This window comes from Panicum hallii, chromosome 4, assembly GCF_002211085.1.
Source record: "Panicum hallii strain FIL2 chromosome 4, PHallii_v3.1, whole genome shotgun sequence".
Taxonomy (NCBI): Eukaryota; Viridiplantae; Streptophyta; class Magnoliopsida; order Poales; family Poaceae; genus Panicum; species Panicum hallii.
In genome coordinates, this window is record NC_038045.1 from 6,786,601 (window position 1) to 6,808,232 (window position 21,632).

The following is a 21,632-nucleotide window of genomic DNA, read 5'->3' on the forward strand; positions in this document are numbered from 1 at the left end:
CGTTGGGCTGGGCTGGGCTGGAAATCAGGGTCGTGGTTGCTGACAGTTTAGAGGGGTCTTTTATCGGGTGTGTTCCTTTTATGGGGTCTAAAGTTTAGAGGGTCACATCAAAGAGAATTTTATCATTTAGAAGTATTAAATAAAGTCTAATTACAAAACTAATTGCAGAACCCCAGGGCTAATTCGCGAGACGAATCTAATAAGATATATTAGTCCTTGATTAGCGGATGATTACTGTAGCATCACTGTGGCAAATTATGGATTAATTAGGCTCATTAAATTTGTCTCGCAAATTAGCATCCATCTGTGAAAAAAATTATAATTAGACTTTATTTAATACTTCTAAATGACAAGATTCTCTTTGATGTGATGGGTCTAAAATTTAGAGGGTAGGAAACGAATACACCCTTGCTCATCGCCATTTTCTCACATCTGAGCAACTTCCTTGGGCGTCGACAATTTCAGCTCATCGTCGCTTCATCAGGTATTCAGGTTCAGTGAAACAAATGAGCGAAACCCATGCGGCGAACTTCAGAACTTGACACGGCCAGCCACACCTATCGTGCTACGGACACTGCTCCAGCAGCCGCCGTGCGAACCGCCGGGACGGCGAAGTTGGCCGCGAAGGCATCCATCGTCGCCCCGTCGAGCGCCACGGAGACCTGCACGCCGCCGTCCCTCGCGCCGAGGAGCGTCACCATCCGCGCCGCGAACAGGGACACCAGCTCGACGCGGCTCGGCGCGCCCCACCCGAAGTCCGTCTCGTACGCCGCGAACCGGTTCGACGACCCCACCGTCACGAGCCTCTCCTTCGGGACGGCGCCGTACGCCGCCACCCACCCCTCGGCGTCCGACAGCGGGCCGCCCTCGGGCTCCTCCAGGTACGCGCGGATCGCGCGCTGGATGGCCGCGGCGGCGCGCGCGACGCCGGCCCCGCCGAGCAGGTCGCCCGCGCCGGCCCGCGCGTAGCACGCCTTGACGCAGGTCCCGAAGAAGCCGTCGCCGAGCGGCGGGCGCAGGCGGCTGCGGCAGTCCGCGCTGACCATGAGGTGGGCGTCGTTGGCGTCGAGCATGGCCGGCGTCGCCCGGGTGATGGACGCCCACGCCAGGGACGAGACGGCGACGTAGGTGCTCGGCGGTTTGGGCGGCTCGCCGCGGCTGCCTGCTCCGCTCTGTTCGAGGATGTGCTGCTTCAGGGACCGGATCTCGTCGGCGCGGAGCAGGAAGGTCCTCCTGCTCTGCTGCATGATCTCCGGCTTGGACGACGCTGACCTGAGCTGTTTGATCATTGTTCGGATCAGACGAGACCGGGTTCAGTAATTGTTCGAGAATTAGTTGACGCGATTCATCAGGAGGAGGAAGAGAGCTACCAGGGGCAGCGCCGGCGCGACCCTGCTCAGTACGGTGCGGACCAGCTCGGCAGACTTGGGGTGCCGGATGCCCGCCCGGTCAAATGTCGGCCGCACGAAGCCCGGCGCGGCGAGGGACCCGGGGCCCTCCCGCGACGCCGTCGACCACGCGCTCAGGAACTGCCACACCGCGTGGCCGTCCGCCACCGCGTGCCCGATCGACACCCCGACCGCCACGGCGCCGCCCCCGCCCGCGGGCCTCGTGACCTGCACGGCGAGGACCGGGGCGGGCAGCCTCCGGGCCTCGAGCTCCGGGACGAGCCGCGCGAACGCCTCCGCGTCGTGCTCGTCGTCCCTGGCCAGGCGGCGCATGGCGTCGGCGCCGCCGGCGAACTCGGCCTCGACGAACTTGACGCCCGGGGAGCGGGAGACGGCGGCGGGGGAGAAGTCGATGACGACGTCGCCGGAGCCGGGGCGGAAGGCCAACTCGCCGGCGAGGGGGAGGAAGGCCCCGAGCGTGGCGGCGAGGGAGGACCGCAGCGCGCTCACGACCAACGGGAACGGCGGGAGGTCGGGGCCGTCGAAGAAGAACAGGCGCTGGATTGTCTTGGAGATCTGCAGCAGGTCCATGAAGGACAGCTTGTGCCCGCCTTGGTGCGGCGGCGACACGCCGTCCGTTTCGACGGGACGGACATGGCTGATGTTGAGAACGCGCACCTGAGAGCTCATGGTGGAAACTGATGGGATCAAGGTTCAAGAACGACAAGCTCGGTGACTGAGAGCTCACCGAGAGAAAACGAAGTGCAGTAGGGGATAAGATGTCCGGGACGCCCTCTCGTTTTCAAATAAAATTGCTTGAATTCGAATCACGATAGCATTCCCATTTCTTTTCTTTCTGAGAGGATCCATCAGGAACGCACGCGACCTTCCCGCTCACACTCACAAGTCACGCCACACGTGTGTCCAAACACGCGCCGATGAAGAGATTGGGAGGCCACAACCCTCCAAAAATGGAGCTGGAGAAGGCACACAAGGATTTGCCTATTCGATGAATCATTTTGTTTATATTTTATACAAACTTGAATATTTTGTACTAGATGTTTGAGCAAATGGGACCGAGGGAGAAACAGAATGGTGGTCGTGGCATCTTGAAAAGTAGAGCTGTGATCATTTTATGGGCCCTTCTCCGATGTAAGTGAATGTCAACGAATGCACAGCTAGGAATTGTCTTCTCTTTCTACCTGCCAAGATCCTAAATTTTAACTGTTTGACCCAGCTAGTCAGCTACAGCTCAAGGTTTTCCGTGGTACACCGACATTCAAATAACCTGACTTCAAGAGAAGTCTAAGCGACTAAGCTAAAATAAAAGGGGAAGAAAGGGCGTTCCATCAAGTTCAGCTCAAAATTGTCCCCAAGAGGTTCTCCTGAGCTGTTGAAAGACTTTTAAGCTCAGGTTTGATTAGCGTCTACAGTTCTTCTGCATGCTTTTGTCGAGCAACCTTTTGACCATGGCTTGCTTCCCTACGGAACTGGTTCTTGCAGTGAATCAGACAGTGACCACTAGTGATCTGAGTCTGACACGAAATATTTTGCTTTGGCAAGGTCTATCAACGACAAAGTAGCAACGTCACAGTTCACTCGTTCTTGAATTCGTTCATGTGGTAGGTGGCTTCACTCACGCGGGCGCCGCAGTGCCCTACCACGAATTGTGCGGCCTTTAATAATACATCAGCAGACGAGCACAACAGCACAGAGGGATACCAAACCATAGCCTCCCCAGCCAAACAACTCAAATACTCCCTCCGTCCTAAATTATTAATTATTTTAGCTTTTCTACATATATAATTTTTATTATATATCTACATATATGTTTATATCTAGGTGTATAACAAAGCCTATAAATCTAAAAAAAGATCAAAACAACTAATAATAATTTGGGAGGGGGAGTACTAATCAAGGTTAGAAAGGTTCATGGAACGTTAATGTTGGGATCGCCACCTCCGAGAGGCCCGATCGGACGTTCCACGCGGAGCAAACAAGTGTGGAATTTACGATAATGACCTTCGACTTCTCGTATCCCTTGAAGGTCCAAATCTTCATGCAGGAAATGAAGTGGAACGCGGAGCCGGAGACCTCCGATGTGGGTCGTCGAAGGTCTTCAATCATCAAGAGGGAGCCTGGGCCCGGACGTGAGGACCTTCGAAGGAGAGGATGACTAAGCGACGGTAGCCGGATTGAGGCATGAACGAGACCGAAGGTCCGCGGTAGATGAACTAGCGGGAAGTCGGATCGAAGATTACCTCCGATCCCACGGAGGAAACGTGTCTTCGTAGAACAAGGCAAATTGTACACTTCAACACCCGGAAATGACCTACAAGTCGGAATATTCGTCGGATATTCGGAGTAGGTAGGAGCATTTCCGGGACTATGTAACGGAGGTGGAGAGTATAAATACCCCCACTTTACTGTGATCAGGATGATTTTTTAAGATTTTGAAAGTGCATATAAGGTCATCCCGTTGAGTCAGAATATTATTTTTACTTTTCTATTTGGGAAAATATCTTTTGGATCCCAACAGAGGCGTCCACCGTGTTCTCAGCTCGACCAAAAAACCTATTATGGCACCATCAAAGAAGAAGGTCGCGAGTTCCGGGACAACCACTGAGCCTAAGCCTATAGCACCAAGCACTAGCCGTCCAAACGAGGAAACCCAACATCCGACACAAGGCCAAACCCCCCAGAGCCAAGAACCAAGACCCTCAAAAACACTACCCAACAACTCAAAGCCGTGGATAAAGCAAAGGGCAAAATCAGTGCTCAAGTAGCGGCTAACAGAAAAAAAAGCCGAAGAGGCCAAACAACTTGCGGATGCTAAGCGCAAGTTAGCTGAGATGCAAGTAGAGCTCGATGACATTCGAAGAGCTCAAGAAGAGCTCGAACAAGAAGAGGAAATACCTTCCGATACCAAACCACCAACCACTACACAAAAAACCATAGCCTCCACCACGAAGGATACCATTATCATGAAGACCACTTCCAAAGAAGAACACACCAAACATCACCCCCACCACAAGCACTCGATCCTAGTTCACCACTGTCGGTAACACTGCAGCAAGTTCCATGGCCCGACCATCACCCCCACCACAAGCACTCAATCCTAGTTCACCACTGTCGGTAACACTGCAGCAAGTTCCATGGCCGCAAGGCTACAAGCCTGTCTAGCTTCCAAAATACAATGGCTCTATAGACCCAACCTAATTCCTCATGGCATACGAAGTCACAATTGCATCCGCTGGAGGGGATGGTCCCATCAGGGCCAAGTCATTCATCATGGCTTCCAAAGGTCCAGTCGCTACCTGGTACTCCTACCTACCACCAAGGTCCATCACGAGTTGGAGTGATCTTAAAAACAAACTCAGGCAAGATTTCCAAGGATTCAAGAGGAATGACTCATCCGCAGCCGATAACTTACAATACCTCCAGTAGGACAAAGAACCCCTCTACGACTACTTCCGAAGGTTTGTCAAAAAAAAGGCACGGACCCCAAACTTCCCAGAGCGCATGGCAATCAAAAATTGCAACGAAAGCTTACTGCCAGGGCCACTAGCATCTCATATGTCAAGAGAACCTCCAACAAACCTTCGAGAGTTATATGCAGAAATGGAAAAGTACGCAAGATCTAACACAGATCACAAGAAGAGGGTAGAAATGAGAAAAATGATGAGGCAAAACTCTCAACCTGGATGGCATAACCCAAACTACCACAACCCTCGACCGCAGAACCCACAATACATCATCCCAGTCCAACCTCAACAAGAGGACGAGTCCCAAAGCATCCAGCCCTTCATCACCCCACCACCAACCCAACAAAGCACAACCTTCGATCAACCCTCACATCGAGGAGGGCGATCCAATAGAGCCAGAGGAAGAGGTTGAGGCCAGGGCCGAGGCCGAGGACCTCCGCACAAAGAGAACAACAACCCCAACAAACCCAACAAGTTCTTCTGTCACTTCCATAGAAGAGACTCAGACCACACAACCAATTACTGCCCTGAAAAGAAAAAAACCTAGAGAGAATGGAGGCAGAAAAGAACGCCCAAAAACTGGTCAACCATACCACCTGGGCACCACAACCTTTATTCCCAACCTTCGCCCCAAACCCAAGCTTCACCTACCAGCCACGCTCGTTCGCTTGGCAGCACCCCCTTCAATCCACAAGCTTAGCACCTTCGCAAGTTGCTAACCACGCTCCACTCCAAACACCTAAAGAAGAGCTACCCCCACCTCCATCAATGTCTACTCCCAAAGAAGAAAAGCCAAACACCCAAAACACCTTGCCTATCTTTGGCATGATAATGCCCATAGCCAGCGGATCCTCGCTGGAATTCAAGAATAAAAGGCAGAGGTGAGACTATTTCAGACAAGTCCACAACATCTTGGTGGACGTCCTGATGATCAAAATTCAATGGTCACACATGCAAATAACCTTCTCCGAACAAGACATCAACCTCAGTAATTACCTACACTCAGATGCTATGGTCATCGAGGCAAATATCCAAGGATGGACAATCGGAAAAATCCTTGTGGACACCGGCAGCTCCGCTGACATCATCTTTTCTAGCAACTTCGACAGGATGAACCTCGACAGAAATCTCCTACAACCAGCAGAAATTCCGCTAATAGGCTTCAAAGGTAAAAGAGTCAATGCTCTGGGGAAAATCCTTCTTCCGGTATCCTTCGGGGATCTAACTAACCCAAGGACGGAAAACATCACCTTTGATGTACTGGAGATGAACTACCCTTATCTCGCCATCTTTGGACGAGGATTCCTAAACAAGTTCGAAGCTGTCGTACACTAGTTGTACCTTTGCATGAAGATCCCTACAGCCAAAGGAATTATCACAGTCCACGGCAACCAGCAACTGGCCAGAGATATAGAGAGGGGTGTTTCCCCAGGTCAAAGAAATGTACATCACGTCGAAGCAGACACCCAACCTCCGCCATTCTCAAAGCCCAAAAGGGACAAGGAGAAGGCAAATTTCGAGGATGACTGCTAAACAAAAAAGGTCCCCCTTGACAGGCACATGCCCGATAGGATGGTGACAATAAGCGCAACCCTTGGAGAAGCAGAGGAGAAAGAGCTTCTCAAATTTTTGTGCAAGAATGTGTTCGCATGGTCCGCCAGTGACCTTTGCGGTGTCAGCAGGGACATCATCGAACACAGGCTCGACATTGACCCTTTAATGAAACCCAAGAAGCAAAAACTACGAAAAATATCCGATGACAAGATCGTAGCAGTCAAAGCGGAGGTTCAGAGAATGCTAGATGCCAATGTCATCAGAGAGGTCAAGTACCCAACATGGTTGGCAAACACTGTGCCGGTCAAGAAGAAAAATGGGAAGTGACGTATGTGCATTGACTTCACTGACCTGAACAAGGCATGCCCCAAGGATGATTTCCCTCTCCCAAGAATTGATAGAGTGGTCGACGATGTGCGGCCAATAGCCAGCTCATGTCACTCTTGGACTGTTTCTCCGGATATCATCAAATCTGGATGAGAAAGGAAGATGAGGAAAAAAACAAGCTTAATTACCCCCTTCGGCACCTATTGCTTTGTCAGAATGCCCGAATGCCTAAAAATGCTGGACGATCATTCTCCAAAATGTCCTCGGAGGTCCTGGTCCCCAACTGAGAAGAAACGTACTGGCTTATGTGGATGACATTGTCGTAACTTGCACTAAAAGGCAAAACCACATAGCAGATCTGGCAGAAACCTTCGCTAACCTCCGAGCTGCGAACCTCAGCCTAAACCCAGAAAAATGCATCTTCAGAGTGCACAGGGGGAAAGTTCTAGGATGCCTAGTCCCCACCAAGGGCATCGAAGCCAACCCAGACAAGATAAAAGCACTATCCAGCATGGAGGAGCCACGGTCCATCAGAGATGTGCAGAAACTCACTAGAAGAATTGCAGCGCTAAACAAGTTCATCCCTCATTCCGCAGACCGAAGTTTATCCTTCTTCAAAGTCCTTCGCAGTGCCAGCAAGTTCGATTGGGGAGAAGAGCGGAGCAAAGCCTTCAGTTCCCTCAAAGATTATCTCACCAAAATGACCAAGATGACAGCCCCAGACCCGAAAGATACTCTCCTAGTGCTCCGCACTCAGCAGTCAGCGCAGCCCTAGTGCTGGAGAAAGAGATCAAATGATTTCTCAGACAAGTGCCGGTGTATTTTGTCTCGAAAGCACCTTCAGGCTCCAAATTTTTCTATTCAGAGCTCGAGAAAATTGCATATGCTGTCATCGTATCTTCCAGAAAGCTTCGCCATTACTTCGGGGCTCACAGAATTGTGGTAGTCACCAACCAACCACTACACAACCTTTTCAACAATAGAGAAGCTTCGAGCAAAATCAACAAATGGGCCTCGAAGCTCTCAGAATTCTGCGTCGACTTTGTGCCATAAAGTCCCAAGTCCTAGCAGACTTCATTGCAGATTGGACATCGCCAACATTTGTAGAAGAGGCACCTATAGAACCATGGCTCATATACTGTGATGGAGCATGGTGCAAAGACGGAGTCGGCATTGCTGCAATCATAGAATCACCTTCAGGAGTCAAAATCAGATATGCAGATCGGTTAAATTTCACCAAGCCAGATCCAAGCACAAACAACACCACTGCATACGAGGCTCTGTTATTGGGTCTCCGCAAGACAAAAGCTCTGGGCCATCAAAATTTCACAGTAAAATCAGACTCGAAGGTCATAACAGATCACATTGAGAAAGAATCCAAAGCCCAAGGACCAGATATGGTAAACTATCTCGAGGCAGTAAGAGCAATGGAAAAACACTTCAATGGCTTCACAGTTGAACACATACCCAGAGCGCAAAATAGCGAAGCAGACAACTTAGCAAAGGCAGCAGCCAGAAAACAAACACTGCCCCAGGATGTCTTCTATGAGGAAATCACCACTCCTTCGATAAGGCAAAAGAAAGAAAAGCAAATCAATGCTATATTCAGCGAAGATTGGAGATCTCCAATAATGGCTTACCTTCGAGGCCACTTTGAGCCAACTGACAAAACAGATGAAAAAAGAATGGCTCAGCGGGCAAAAGGTTACACCCATCCAAAGATGAACTCTACAAGTCCGGTGTCACATCACCGTGGCTAAAAGTGTACCCGTAGCACAGGGCAAAGAGCTACTGAAAGAAATACACTCAGGATTGTACGGCTCTCATATTGGGGTAAGACCCCTAGTAGCGAAGGCTTTCAGGCAGGGATTCTTCTTACCTTCGGCTCTAAGGATGCAGAACAAATTGTCAAAACATGCGAAGCTTGCTAGATAATAGGGCCAAAATCCAACAGACCTTCGCAACCTTCGCAGTTTATACCTCCAACATAGCCACTCTAAAGATGGGGGATGGACCTTGTCGGTCCCCTCCCCACAGGGAAACTACAAATACGCCATAGTAGTAGTGGAATATTTCACCAAGTGGATAGAAGCCAAGCCTCTGGTCAATATAACTTCCGAAGCCATCAGGAAGTTCTTTTGGCAAAATATCATATGCAGATTTGGGGTGCCCTTTGGGGTGCCCACGGAACTAACCGTTGACAACGGCAAGCAGTTTGACTCTGAACTCTTCAAAGTGCGCATAAGGTCATCCCTTTACTGTATAAATACCCTGTAACCGGGATGATTTTTTAAGGTTTTGAAAGTGCACATAAGATCATCCCGTTGAGTCAGAATACTATTTTTATTTTTCTGTTTGAGGAAATATCCTTCGGATCCCAACAGTTAAATTTGCTATATTTGCTATAGTTGAAAAATAAAAACCGACAATTGTACACGAGAGACACCAAGGATCAGGTGATCAACTGAGAAAGAAATATGAGACGGTTTATTTGGACCAAAATACATGGGTGCAGCACATCTGCTGGTGAACAAATTCCAACCTCAGAAGAATGACAGTATTAACATATGGTGAATATATAAGGGTAGGGCAATCTATAACATACCGGAATCTACAATGCCATGAAGCTTTAAAACCCTACCCAAAAAGAATCGAATTGCAAAATTTGTTATCTAAACCAAAGTGCTACTTAATTGTCATGGACTGTTCCTGTATGCTCAATACTAGACCACGCACAATGTCTTGTACAAATGGAGAGGAACTTCTTTTACATGACTATCAACTCTGAACATGTGGCAACCTACAATAGTGAGAAGACAAGTTTAAACCCACGAATTATGCTAGGAAAACTGATGAATGTCTACCCTGCCATGTGCATAGGTATTTTGTTTTGCGTGCCAAAAGGGCATACCAAAAGAATGTACAAGAAAAAAAAATTATATACAACTTGGTCCTAAAAAACATTACACACAACTTTGATTCGCTCAAGGATATAAGAACACAATGCCTTTAACCTTTTAAATTTTCATTGACTTGTGCATATATATATATATATATATATATATATATATGTATGTTCATACTTACCTTTACACAAAACAACCAAAATGCTGGTGCAGAATGCTGTCGTAATCTCTACTATTGGTCAGGAGTTAGCACTGAAAAAGAGAAAGAGAAGAAAGAACAGTAAGAAAGCTTGTGTGATTGGGTTATCTGAGCAATGTTAAGAGGTTAATTATTAGGTGAAAAAACAGATTAGAGATGTATTCACATAATTCAGATCAACAACTCAGATTACTCAGAGTCAACATAAAACCTTTGAAAAAAAATGTGTCACGATTCACTGTCTAAATATGAAGCTTGCTAATGGGTTGAATTTTGTGTCTATAGTCAATGACAAAACCTGGTTTCTTTTAACCAGAAATAGTTATACAAAAGTACCTCCTTACGAAACCAAGTTTAATTAACATAATGTTACAGCCTCTTCCTAAGATCAACTAGTGAGTCCAGCTGATTAATTAAATCATGGTCATAACCAGTTCTTAGAAATGATGTTTATCTATGTTCATATCATGTTCTTATGGCATAGGATTTCCATCATGTACATGCAAGCATTCTATGATAAGGAGTGAGGACAAGGGACTCGGGATACTACTATGTGCAGAATGGATACACTTGCACCCATTCACTTGATAGTTTAACCTAAATATTTTTTCGTAGAGTTTAGTATAAAAAAGACGACTAAAGATTATTGGACTGTACACTTCCACAACTACTGTTTTCATGCTGATGAAGTTCCTGCATTGTTCATACCCCAGTGTTCCTCACCATCATTCCCATTCACAAGAACACCACTATCTATTGAACCATCGGGTTCAACTTCAACGGCATCCTCCTGACTTTCCTCGACTCCATCATCCTCAATGACCTGTAGAAATTCATGTGGTGCCAGCATCATGCAGCAGCTTAAAGTAGAGGAGCAATAGAAGCAAGTGATAGTGGTAAAAATAATTAGGCAACAGAAAATATATGCATATGTTTCTGAGTTGTCGCCTGCTGTTCTCATATGAGCTTCAAGGGATACCAAAAGGCAGAACCAATCCAGCACTATCACTAATTATGCTACTAACGAATCCAGCATTACAACCAAGTGTACTACCTCATGAGCAGGATCTCCATTCTCACTTGGTATCTCTTCTTCCACATTCATACTTTTGAAAGCTTCCACAAGGCTCTCATTGGGCCTCTCCGCATAAGTCATGTACTCCTCAGCAGGTGGATAGACACCCCTATTCAAACAAGATCTCGTCAGAATATAAATTAAAAAGTAAGATTATTTCTTTAAAACTGAATGTCCCATAACACATTTATCCAAATGCTCCCATAATCCTTGTTATATCATAGAAAACTGCAACACATACAATATTTACAAGGTGAGTGCATGCATGCCATAAAATATGCATTCCTTAAATGAATAACAGAACTAGTTTAAGCGGTACAAGGTGACTCAAAATTCCACGCATGGGCTGATGTTGTCTCTAACTGAGATGCCACATAGTTCCGCACAGTTTATCATTCGTAAAGGTGGCTTTTCAAGTCCGCTGCTAAGAAAAGTAATATTTCATTGCTCCCCTACCCCCTATCTCTCCAGCCCTCCAGCAGTAGCGGTGGCTTGGTTCACCGTTGCCGCCTGTTTGTGCATCACCTTGACGGCCCTCTTACCCACATCACCCTGCCAACCATCCTGCCTGGGTATGTGGCTAAGATGATGTAGCCACACTGAAGCCACCGGGTACAAGAGGAACATGAAGGAAGATGGGATAGAGGTCACAGCTCAGGTGGGACTCTTCCCCATCTAGTGCCACGGTTTGATGCAGCATGTGCATAATTGTGTAGAAGCAAAGTACCATCCTTAAATAAGCCTTCAATGGTTTCTTCCAACATCGAAGATTTCACATTGAATCTATTTCTTCAATATAACATTTTTTTTGCAGAAGATTCAGATATTATCTTAATAAGATTGGTTTCTTACAGTGTAAATCTTTATCTCGGATACTGCAATTCTGTGTCAGAATAATCACTAAAGGAATATTCTTATGCCAATAAATTACCTAACTTCATCAGCAAAGAAGGCACAAATGCATATGAACAAATGCCAGAATAGTACAGGAAGGAATCGCTCGAAGATTGCCAGAATATGAAGTTTCTATTGATACTGCACATTATTAATGGATAGTCTAGTTACATCATGGAAGGATACCAAAAGTTCGATACATTCATTTGAGCTTTATGCCTTAATAACCCATGATGGCGAATAAATACCTCTTGGGAGCAATAGTAGATTCTACACTGAGAGCAATCTGCCAGTCCTCAAACAGGTTTGGGTACTCGGCAGGATCTGCCAGAGATTCTGCAGCTTTGGAGTTCACCTTAAAAATCACAGATAAAAAAGAACTAATGAGCCAACCCTTGCTAATAGCTTGAATGACAACAGAGTGGACATAATAAATAAACTAGAGAAAAACATCAATACTTTGTATGATCATAGATGGTACAGATAATTCATCAAGCATAATGAAATCAGTGTTACACGGTGGGTCTCAACTATCAAATTCGATGAATATAAACCTGATACTGGTCCTTTTTGAAGCAGACTAGTTAGAATCATCCATTCTGAGCATTCCATAACAATGCAATCCAGTTCTCCAAAATACTAAGTTTGAGCCCAAAGTTGATTTTAGTTTGATATATAGAATATTGGTAATTGGTGATATCATGACAGTCTGATACCTATATGAGCATATAAAATGAAACATTTATTCTTTTACAACTTCAACCACATAGATTTGTCCTAACAATTAAGTCTACATTCTCAACAACCCCAAAGCAACAAGTTACCATCTTAAACAAGGTAAACATTAGTCAGAAATCATCTATTGACAGTAACATTCCGCCCATGGGCCTAATTTGCGGATACTACTATTACTGACAGTTTTACAGTTAGTAAACAGAAGAAAGGAAGTGACTATAGCAGCAATCAGAAGCCCGTAAAACAAACTAAACAAAACCAACGCAATGCATAACAGCAAGTACCATGCAGAGATATGTTCTTACAAACTGTCAAACTGACATACAGTTTATGCTTCAGAGAACTGGAAACAGAGCATATTAAGTATTCGCTTTTATGGGAAAAATGTGAAGTGCGATCTGAAGAGCACGAATAAAGAAATAATTCATTTGGAAGATACCTTCTGAAGATCCTTTTTCCATATTGAAACAATATCAGAAACTTTGCTTGGAAGATATGATCGTGCCATCAATGCTGCTTCAGGAATACGGTTGCTGTACAGCCAATGACAGAATTGTCAACATATATTGTCCAAAACAAGATTTTACTGGATAGGGAGATGTGCATTGCAGAAGTCTACCTATCAACCAACAGTTGAAGGCATTCTTCCAATTTGCCTAGCATAAACAAGCAAAGGAAAGCAACATTGTTCTTTCCTAGCTCTTTAGCCATGGACGCCAGTTTTGTTATCCCTTCAGCATCTCCAAGTGATGAATATAGAAGCAATAACCCACTAAGGTCTGTAGCTTGAAGCAGACATTCTTCTGCCATCTCTAGCTGCAGTTTGTGTATGCAACTAAAAGATGTAAGTCCAAATGTTTGCACTCTAAAGAAAAGGCAGAAAAAAAGTATATATGGCAAGGAGGAAGCAACAAACTCAATCTAATGGGAAATTATGATACAAGAGTGAAGATTTATAGAATTGAGAAATATTATTAAGGTTGCAGCATGCCAATCATCACTATTCTATGTACACAATAACTAGTGAACCGCATGGATGAAAAATTGACAAAAATACCTTTCCAGTGGACATAGCAAGTTCCCCCAGCTGCTTCCACTTTGATTCACTTCGCGCCTCAACAGCAATTTCCTGCAAAGGAACTAGATATTAGAGTGCACTTCAAGGGAAAAAAAATTCTTGGATGATGTATCTAAACAGTATAATTGCATCATGCCTTTGCAATTTCCAGGCTGCCAAGCTGCACAGCCAGGTCAAATCTGTAATTAGGGTCAGTCGCTATATCAAGGGCTTCCTCCAACATGCCACGTGATTCAAGAAAATGTGCCACACTGCAAGCCAAAATTAAATCATATAAACAATGGGACACGTAAAGTTAAAGTAACAGCCACTACAATCAATTTTTGAACAGGATGGCACCTGTTGTGTTGTTCCTTTGGTATGGATGGTAAAATGGTATTTGCACGTTCCAAATCCCCACGCATCACAAGTGTTTTGTACTCAATCAAACTGAGTAGTAAAGTATAACCCACCACACTGCAGCAATAAGACTTGTTAGTCATAACACAAAAGCATATTATGAAGGAGGGATAAAAGTAAATAAGTATCTCGCTTTGTTGCTTACTTGAACTCCTTGTCGATTAGATATACACGACTTTGGTTAGCCAGGTATCCTAATAAATACATAGGCCGATCCAAGTGAAACATTGTAGTAACCTGTAGCACGTGAAATAGTAAAAAGATAGCATCTAAAACCAAACATTCCCTCTCTCAAAAAAAGATATGCATAAAAGATACTGCAGATAATGGTGAAATTAAGTGTTAACCTCTCCTCCAACACAGTAATTTAGCCGCCATGAAGAATTATTGTATATGAAACAATCTCCGACCCATAACCCAGTACGGACACGTTCATTTATCTCATGAAGCAATTCAAAGGCATCTTCCACGCCTTCCTCACCAACTGAAGCCCCTCCATCTAGATGAGAAGAAACTATATCCCTCTATATGTTATCAAGTCACAGTAGTGTTAGTACATCATAAACAAGGATAACATCGTCAGTTGGAGAATACGAGATGTGCTTGACCAACACAAAATAGCAAGCATGAAATGAAATTAACTCACATTGTACTTCAAAATGTAGAATGATGAATCGCTTGCTATTGTTACCAAATCACCACTGTCAGCCCAATATACATTCTGCAGCAGGCACAAGTATAAATTCCAGTGGCATATGACAAAAAAAAAGGATAAAAGCAATACAGATATCCATTATTGAAGCAACGTTACTCACTTTTACATTCACATCAATTCGACGTATCAACCTGCACTCTGCCCAGTCATAGAAACAAATGAAGTCATTTGTACACATCGCAAGCAACACTCCGCCATGTATACGTTCTGCAGAGAATGCTGGTCTTATACTTTTCCTCTCCTGAAATTACAGCTGCTCTTATCAGCATAAGTTTGAGAAATAATAATAAAGCATGTTTACACATATATGACATTAATAAGCACTATAAGATGTTCCAAACTGAAAGTCAATTATTGCTGCAGCCGCTTCTTTGCTCGCATAGTTTTCGTAAAATAAAACAAGTCACTGGCTTATTCGCTCGGTTTTACTAACAAACTTTCCTAATTTGGACTTTGGAGATTCTCATAAAAAAAAACAGCACCTAAATTATTGTTCTTCAAACATGTGACACATATGGTAATGTAGACTATGGTATCCTAGTCCCTTGAGGCATAATAACAATTAAAGCATTTGAGGCTCAATAATCTAAGGCACCAGAATACCAAAAACAGTGTGAGACTCTTGTTATATCTGAAGTGAGGTTAAGCGTTCTAAATTTTGAGTAGGGATGAAAATTGACTAGCAACCAAAAGAATGAAAATTGTAAAATCGCAACTCGCAAAATAATGTTACATAGAGAGCAAACCTGAAAGTTTTTACTGTAGATCTTTATTTTTGATGGGCTTTCCCTTACAGCATACTCTCCATCAGTTGACCAGACAATTTCAAGAGCAGACCCAAAGGATCTATTTCTCCATGCTAGCGCTGTGTAGATAATGTACTCTCCATCTCCACATACAACAACAAACCTCCCATTTGGATTGTGTCTTAAACTCTGAAACAACAAGAAGGATTAGTTACTATTTTTTTTTTTACTTTCCAAACAAAAGTATGAACAAAGTTGTGGAAAGTTAGTGCTTTCTTGCTTCCACAAAAAAAAAGAATTTGCACATCTAAAGAAAACTATCCAATATTTTTTAGAAGCATATAACAATTCTTAGCCTCATCAAGCAAAATTTCAAAATTAGCCAATGGGCTCTGGCTTCCATCATTGATTAATTGAGATGGTAAATAAATAGCAGTAAAAGTATAATAGTGAGAAATGCATAAGCAACATCTACCAAAAAGAGAGAAAAAGAAGAGCCTAAACAAAAAAGATAAGATACTGAAAATGTTCAATGACACTGAGGGAGAAGAAAGCTATTATTAGTACACATCGTGCAATGGCAAAACCATGCAGAAATATAGGAACCTCTTTGTTTTTCTACTGTAACATGGAGCCGAAGAAAGCTATTAAACAAAAGTATTCACGTAATATCAACAGAAACATACTTGTGGGTAAAGATCACAACTTCCCAGCTCCTTTACAGACAATGGTAGACGTTCTCCATCTGCGATCTGACAAATGAAGCACATTAAAGGCATTATGAATCAGAATCTGAAATCAACCATTCTCAAAAAGATGGCATGGATTACGAAGATAACCTCAGCGTCCGCGCCAACTGCCTTGATATTAACAGTTTGAATTTCATTATGCTTGGCCCATATGATTTTACCACTGCTATCCATGCTAGCAACAGGTTCTTCACGGCCAATCTTTATCATTATTGTTCCTTCGTCATATCCAATCACAACTCTGCATGAATTGAATATATTCAAGAAAACAATAACAAATTTGGAGAAAACAAGAAAATTCAGTTTTTTTAATACCTCCGTGAGCCCTTCATGTAACCTAATGCCCAAACTCGTTCAAGGCCATAGTTAAGTGTATTCTCAAGCCTGCAAGGGCAAAGGTGACAATGTTACCATCAAGTTTCCATTAACAGAAAAGTTAAATTTAAAACCTAGAAAGGGTGCAAGCTTCGTTATGGAACCCTGCAGACTAAACAACAATCAACCACTAATAATTTTGCTGATATTGAGTCTAACGTCAAATAGCATAGAAAATCAGAACAGGACAAAGATCACATAATGTCACCATAAGACCATGATTATTCATTTAAACAAAAGCATCCTTAAAATACATAGAAAAAATTGATGAAATGGGCAGTGGACTTGTAACCACAGTAAAGAAAAAGATAAGGATTTCACAGCCAGGTATGACCCCCCACCCCAAAGTCATAAATATCTACCTAGTTTTCGTTATGTATGTTCTGGGAAGTAAGCGGCAAGGTAAGCTGTTTGAGGGACAATTTAGAGGGGGGAACAACACATACTCAGGGGAATCTAGAAATCAAAGAAAACTGAATTGGTAAATGGGTAGCCATCAGCAAACCAATTAATGTAACCTGAGAACATATGGGAATTCACAAAACCAAAACTTGCAGCCCTGATTATAACCACAGTCAACTTGTCATATTTAAATACAAAAGTCCACTCCATTTTTCAAATAGTTAGTCGCAGCTTTCAGTTCGGCTGAGAAATTTTAACTGCATCCCACTATCACCATTGTTAAGCTACAGCGTTTTTTCCTCAAATCACATGTAGCATTGTGCTGGCCCGTTTATCTAATGATAGCACTACCCTGGGTGTGATCATGAGAACTTTTGATTGGTATAATCAAATTAGCACAACTTCTACATAGAACTGATGCAAGAGCACTAAACATATCAAGAAATAAACGCAAAGACAGTGTCACAAGGCCAAATAGAACAGAAACAGCAGAAGAACCTGTAGGTAGTTGAGTGCCATAGACGAACAGTTCCATCCTCTGAACCTGTCATTATTATTGGAAGCTCGGGATGGAAACATACAGCAGAGACATTATGGGCATGTCCTTCAAGTGTTTGAACACAGCTCTTTGTTTGATAATCCCAAACCTAAATAAATTAACTTGTCAGTAACAATGTCTAAAATGCTCATATGTGCATCACCAAATGAACATGTCATACCTTCGCAGTTTGGTCATCAGAGCCAGTAATTAGATATGGCCGGTCACCACCAGTGAAGTAATCAACACAATTCACACCTTTTGAATGACCATCCAATGTGAAGTTAGGATCAGGTGAACCAAGACTCCAGATCTGAAAATTTCACATGCAGAAAACTGCTTGTTAAGGCTAGGAAAGAGAAAAGTGAGGAATTAGCACATTGTTTGTTTACCAAAAACAAAACAGAATGGGTATACCTTTACAGTACGATCAAGGGAAGCACTGGCGAAAGTATTTGTATCCTTGGGGTTAAATGTGACTTGCATGACATAGTGAGAGTGGCCCTCAAAGATTTGAGTACACATCCAGCCCTTATCCCAGTCCCAGAGCTTTATGAGCATGTCATCTGACGATGACAACACATAAGGCAGGGTCGGGTGAACAGCCACACACCTAATGTAATCAGTGTGAGCTTCAAACATCTTCACCTTATCCATAGTATTATAGTTATACACACGGATGAACATGTCATCGGCACCAGCCACAACCCATTGCTTTCGTGGAATAAATTTAGCCGAACGAACTGCAATTAACATGGTTACATGAGCATAATGGAACAATGGCATACATAAAATGTAAATAGTAAAGTGAGAAAGCAACCTGGTAACTCGCTGACTTCAAAAGATTTCACCATTGTCTGGTAATAAAATAACATAGCTTAATCAGTTCAAATTTTATATCATCTGTACAAAACTATATAAATCTCAGCTTGACAGCTGCGAGAAAACACTGAAATTAGACCATGCCAGTGAGTCACAGAACACAGTTTCCACTGAACTGTATAAAGTGTAAGCGAAGAAAAACTATGCACAACGCTGTCCTGTTCCCTTTACAAGCCCATCACATGTAATCATGCAGTTGGCTGTGTGAACTCTGCAGAGGCTGGAGATGCCTCCATCTTCTAAAAAAATGTAATCACAGAGTATTCTGCTTCATAATTCTTGCACCCCTGAACACATCCCTGTCAGTCACCAGTAAAGATTATCTTATGACTGCTAGAGACCAGAGGACGTCACCAAGTACCTGCTGAACTTTGCCAGCTTTGATCTATCACACAGATGAACCTTCTCGGAATTGCCTTAATCTTATTGGGGATGTGCCAAGTTGTATCCTATGGTAGCACTATGTAAATGCTATTAGCCCATTCAGCACCCATTAAAGCACTAATACATCAAAACCAAACAGCTCAACAGCATCCACCTAATCCAGCTGAATTCGTTTTGCATGCATTTGTCCATTCCAATGATAACTGATAAGTTGGTAAAGAATCAAATACGCAATAGCCTTTATGCTTATGTTTCTGTCCATGAATTCTTAGACATTTCCTTCTCTCTATAACTTTCTCACAATTTCCTTGCATGAAAGTAGTTATCATCTTGGAAGTGAGAATTACTAGAGTCTCTAGGCCCACATATAGTCAGATACAGGTTTAATCTTCCTAATTGCATTGTGCAGCAAGTAAAAAGATTTTTCAAAAAACAAATCCAGTTTTGCTTGCCATCTAAAATTCCCAAATATTAGATGAAAAATCACCATTATTGACACATGACACATTACAGACTCTGCACTATCAAAATATATATATATATATATGGAAGGCCAACAAGGGGCAGACAGTTCTGTTATTCTGAGAAAAAAGTCATAACTAAGCATAGTACAATTCTAATCGCATATTTTCCTTGCATAAAGTGTAAATAGGAAAAGTCCACGCATAGAAACCAATAGAGCATTAACTAGCTGGTCAAGAGCTTAGAGATTTATCAAACTAGCCAGATCAGATGAACAACTGACTATTGCTCATATGAATTAGAAATTAAAAGTGACCGACCTGCGTCTGGTAGTTCCAGATGCAGACACTGCCAGAATAAAGGCTTGACATGATCCTGCATTGAACAGAAACCCACTATTCAGAAAATTCAACGCTCCTGACACAGCTGCACAACACATTAACCTTGCAGCATTTAGCTAAGACAACAAACTACAGCACACTTACCATGGTTCGGTTGGATGCAGGTCGACGGACTTGACCCTCTCCGACCTCTGCGCGAGCTTCCTCTGATCCAGCCAAACACAAAACCACCATCAGAGAAACGACCTCAACAGCCACAGCAAAAGGCACTGCAAAATTAACCGGATCCAGCCGGGCAATCCCGAAATTACCTTGATCTCTAACCGCAGCGGCTGCCTCATCATCCCCGCCGACAACAACCGACAAAAACAAACACAAATGGGACGAGACGAATCAGTATAAGCACAAGCACGTAACACGCCCGAGCCCCAGATCCACGCCCGAGCCCAATGTCCCGGCCGCGGATCTCGGCTCGGCGGGCGTCACTGCGATCCAGTCGAGAAGCAAGGGGCCAGTCTCGCGTCGGGATCTAGCATTTTGCGCGAAGCGGAGCTGCAGGCCGGACCAGCAGGGGAACGGGGGGTGGCTGGTGGCGAGGGCGAGGAGCCTTACCATTGCGACGTCGGGGAGGCCGCAAGGAGGGTGGCCACGGCTCGAGGGGCGGGGATGAGGAGCGGGCCTGGACGCGCGGCCGCCCGGCCTCTCGCTCGTCGGAGAGGCGGTGGGCGGGACGGTAGGGAGGACGCGAGATCGCGAGCGGGACGGGATGGAGGAGGCGAGGGAGGGAAGGAGAAGACAGTGCAAGTGCGGAAGGTAACGACCCGACTTGCGGGTAAGCGGGTCTGTTTTGTTTAAGAGCGGTAAACGGGTCTCAGGATTCGGGAAGGAGGTTGTTGTGGGGGGGGGTGGGGGGCGGGTTCGGTCGAGCCGTCGAGGACTTCGGAGTTCGGAGGTCGGTGGGTCCATGTTTGACTTTCGATGACCTGGAAGTAAGCAACAACCGTGTAGAACTGGCGAAATGGAGAAATTACGTAAACTGGAATATATAAATTTACTGGAATAATCATGCTTGCAAAAGATGCTGTAATGGAAATCTCCCAAACAGTCTATTGTTGGACTTGGACAGAGTACCAGTTAATCAAGTAATAAGAACTACGAGTTGTTAGTTCTTTTCTGATACTATACTCTAATTCACTTCCTAAGAGATTAGTAGATCGTACATGTATATCATTTTAGAATTCTACTGATCAAATATTTTTAATTTTAATCATAAATGCATAAAAAATACATAGATTAACAATGCCATTAACAATTTAAGATAGGTTTTTACTAGATTTATTGTGAGAATGTGTTTTTCTTCTAAACATAGTATAATTGTATATGCCGACAAATCAATGCGTACACGTACTACATTATGAGCACCTTCAGAATGAGTTGGCAGATACTCATGTCTGCCAAGCTATCAACAAGCATGTCGCCAAACACTTGGAAAAAAAAAGAAAAAGAGGAGCATTCATGATGAGGTGAACGCACGTAGGCCAGTTCTAGCATATGAGATATATTCAATTGAGTGCCAATTCACCAATGTGAAAAATGTGCTTTTCTTACTTGTATCCACGATGTCTTGAAGAAATGTTAGTAAAAATGTTGTCTTGCTCTTAATGTGGTACCTAACACACATGAGAATTGTTGCAGGTTAACAACAGATGCACCATAAGCTTTGTTTTTTCCCATTGCTCTTGAGGAGGCTAGTACACTGTCCCGTACATGTGAGGGCTTCTGTACGTGAAGTTAGAGAAACAAAAGAATGCTATTGTTAATATCGTCGGCCACGAAGTCCTCAACGCCTACAGACGGAACTTCCAAAAACCGTTTAGATCCATAAGAGCACTTGCACCTGATCACAGCCACAGCATGCACTGTTCTATTACATTCTCTAGAATAATGATTAACCGAAATCCAAGGGCGTGTGCCGAAGTAATCTTTTTGTTTTTTAAG

At 43.8% G+C, this 21,632-nt stretch overlaps 2 protein-coding genes across 4 annotated transcripts; both read right to left on the reverse strand.

The window, feature by feature from the left end:
* Window positions 1-459: 459 nt before the first annotated feature.
* On the reverse strand, window positions 460-2,296 carry LOC112889795 (anthocyanin 5-aromatic acyltransferase-like). The gene is made up of 2 exons (XM_025956564.1): window positions 1,371-2,296; window positions 460-1,277 (listed from the first exon to the last, which is right to left on the reverse strand). Exons 1-2 carry the CDS (start codon window positions 2,076-2,078, stop codon window positions 558-560), a joined length of 1,428 nt encoding a protein of 475 aa, XP_025812349.1. The 5' UTR covers window positions 2,079-2,296; the 3' UTR covers window positions 460-557.
* A 6,912-nt stretch (window positions 2,297-9,208) lies between these two features.
* Window positions 9,209-20,452, reverse strand: LOC112889626 (coatomer subunit beta'-2-like). Of its 3 annotated transcripts, none has more exons than XM_025956356.1 (26): window positions 20,247-20,452; window positions 19,946-19,966; window positions 19,779-19,840; window positions 19,614-19,668; window positions 18,386-18,422; window positions 17,983-18,308; window positions 17,747-17,878; window positions 17,526-17,674; window positions 16,566-16,634; window positions 16,341-16,491; window positions 16,188-16,253; window positions 15,502-15,690; window positions 14,856-14,996; window positions 14,687-14,761; window positions 14,388-14,564; window positions 14,186-14,277; window positions 13,981-14,097; window positions 13,778-13,892; window positions 13,621-13,692; window positions 13,183-13,379; window positions 13,003-13,096; window positions 12,077-12,183; window positions 10,914-11,043; window positions 10,583-10,682; window positions 9,842-9,912; window positions 9,209-9,554 (listed from the first exon to the last, which is right to left on the reverse strand). In XM_025956356.1, exons 1-25 carry the CDS (start codon window positions 20,247-20,249, stop codon window positions 9,893-9,895), a joined length of 2,697 nt encoding a protein of 898 aa, XP_025812141.1. In that variant the 5' UTR covers window positions 20,250-20,452; the 3' UTR covers window positions 9,209-9,554; window positions 9,842-9,892. The 3 variants fall into 3 exon arrangements, with proteins under 3 accessions (XP_025812141.1, XP_025812139.1, XP_025812140.1); XM_025956354.1 differs by having other exon boundaries at window positions 10,517-10,682; XM_025956355.1 differs by having other exon boundaries at window positions 10,568-10,682; window positions 20,247-20,450.
* Between the last annotated feature and the right edge of the window lie 1,180 nt (window positions 20,453-21,632).

What these genes read in the sequence shown, in the direction of transcription:
- LOC112889795 (XM_025956564.1), bottom strand. Translation starts at nt 2,078, where the DNA reads ATGAGCTCTCAGGTGCGCGTTCTCAACATCAGCCATGTCCGTCCCGTC. An exon ending in TCGCGCCGGCGCTGCCCCTG is followed by an intron (nt 1,278 to 1,370) that starts GTAGCTCTCTTC and finishes ATGATCAAACAG; the next exon opens with CTCAGGTCAGCGTCGTCCAA.
- LOC112889626 (XM_025956354.1), bottom strand. An exon ending in GAATTGATGTGAATGTAAAA is followed by an intron (nt 14,762 to 14,855) that starts GTGAGTAACGTT and finishes TGCCTGCTGCAG; the next exon opens with AATGTATATTGGGCTGACAG. An exon ending in CTAATCGACAAGGAGTTCAA is followed by an intron (nt 14,098 to 14,185) that starts GTAAGCAACAAA and finishes TTATTGCTGCAG; the next exon opens with TGTGGTGGGTTATACTTTAC.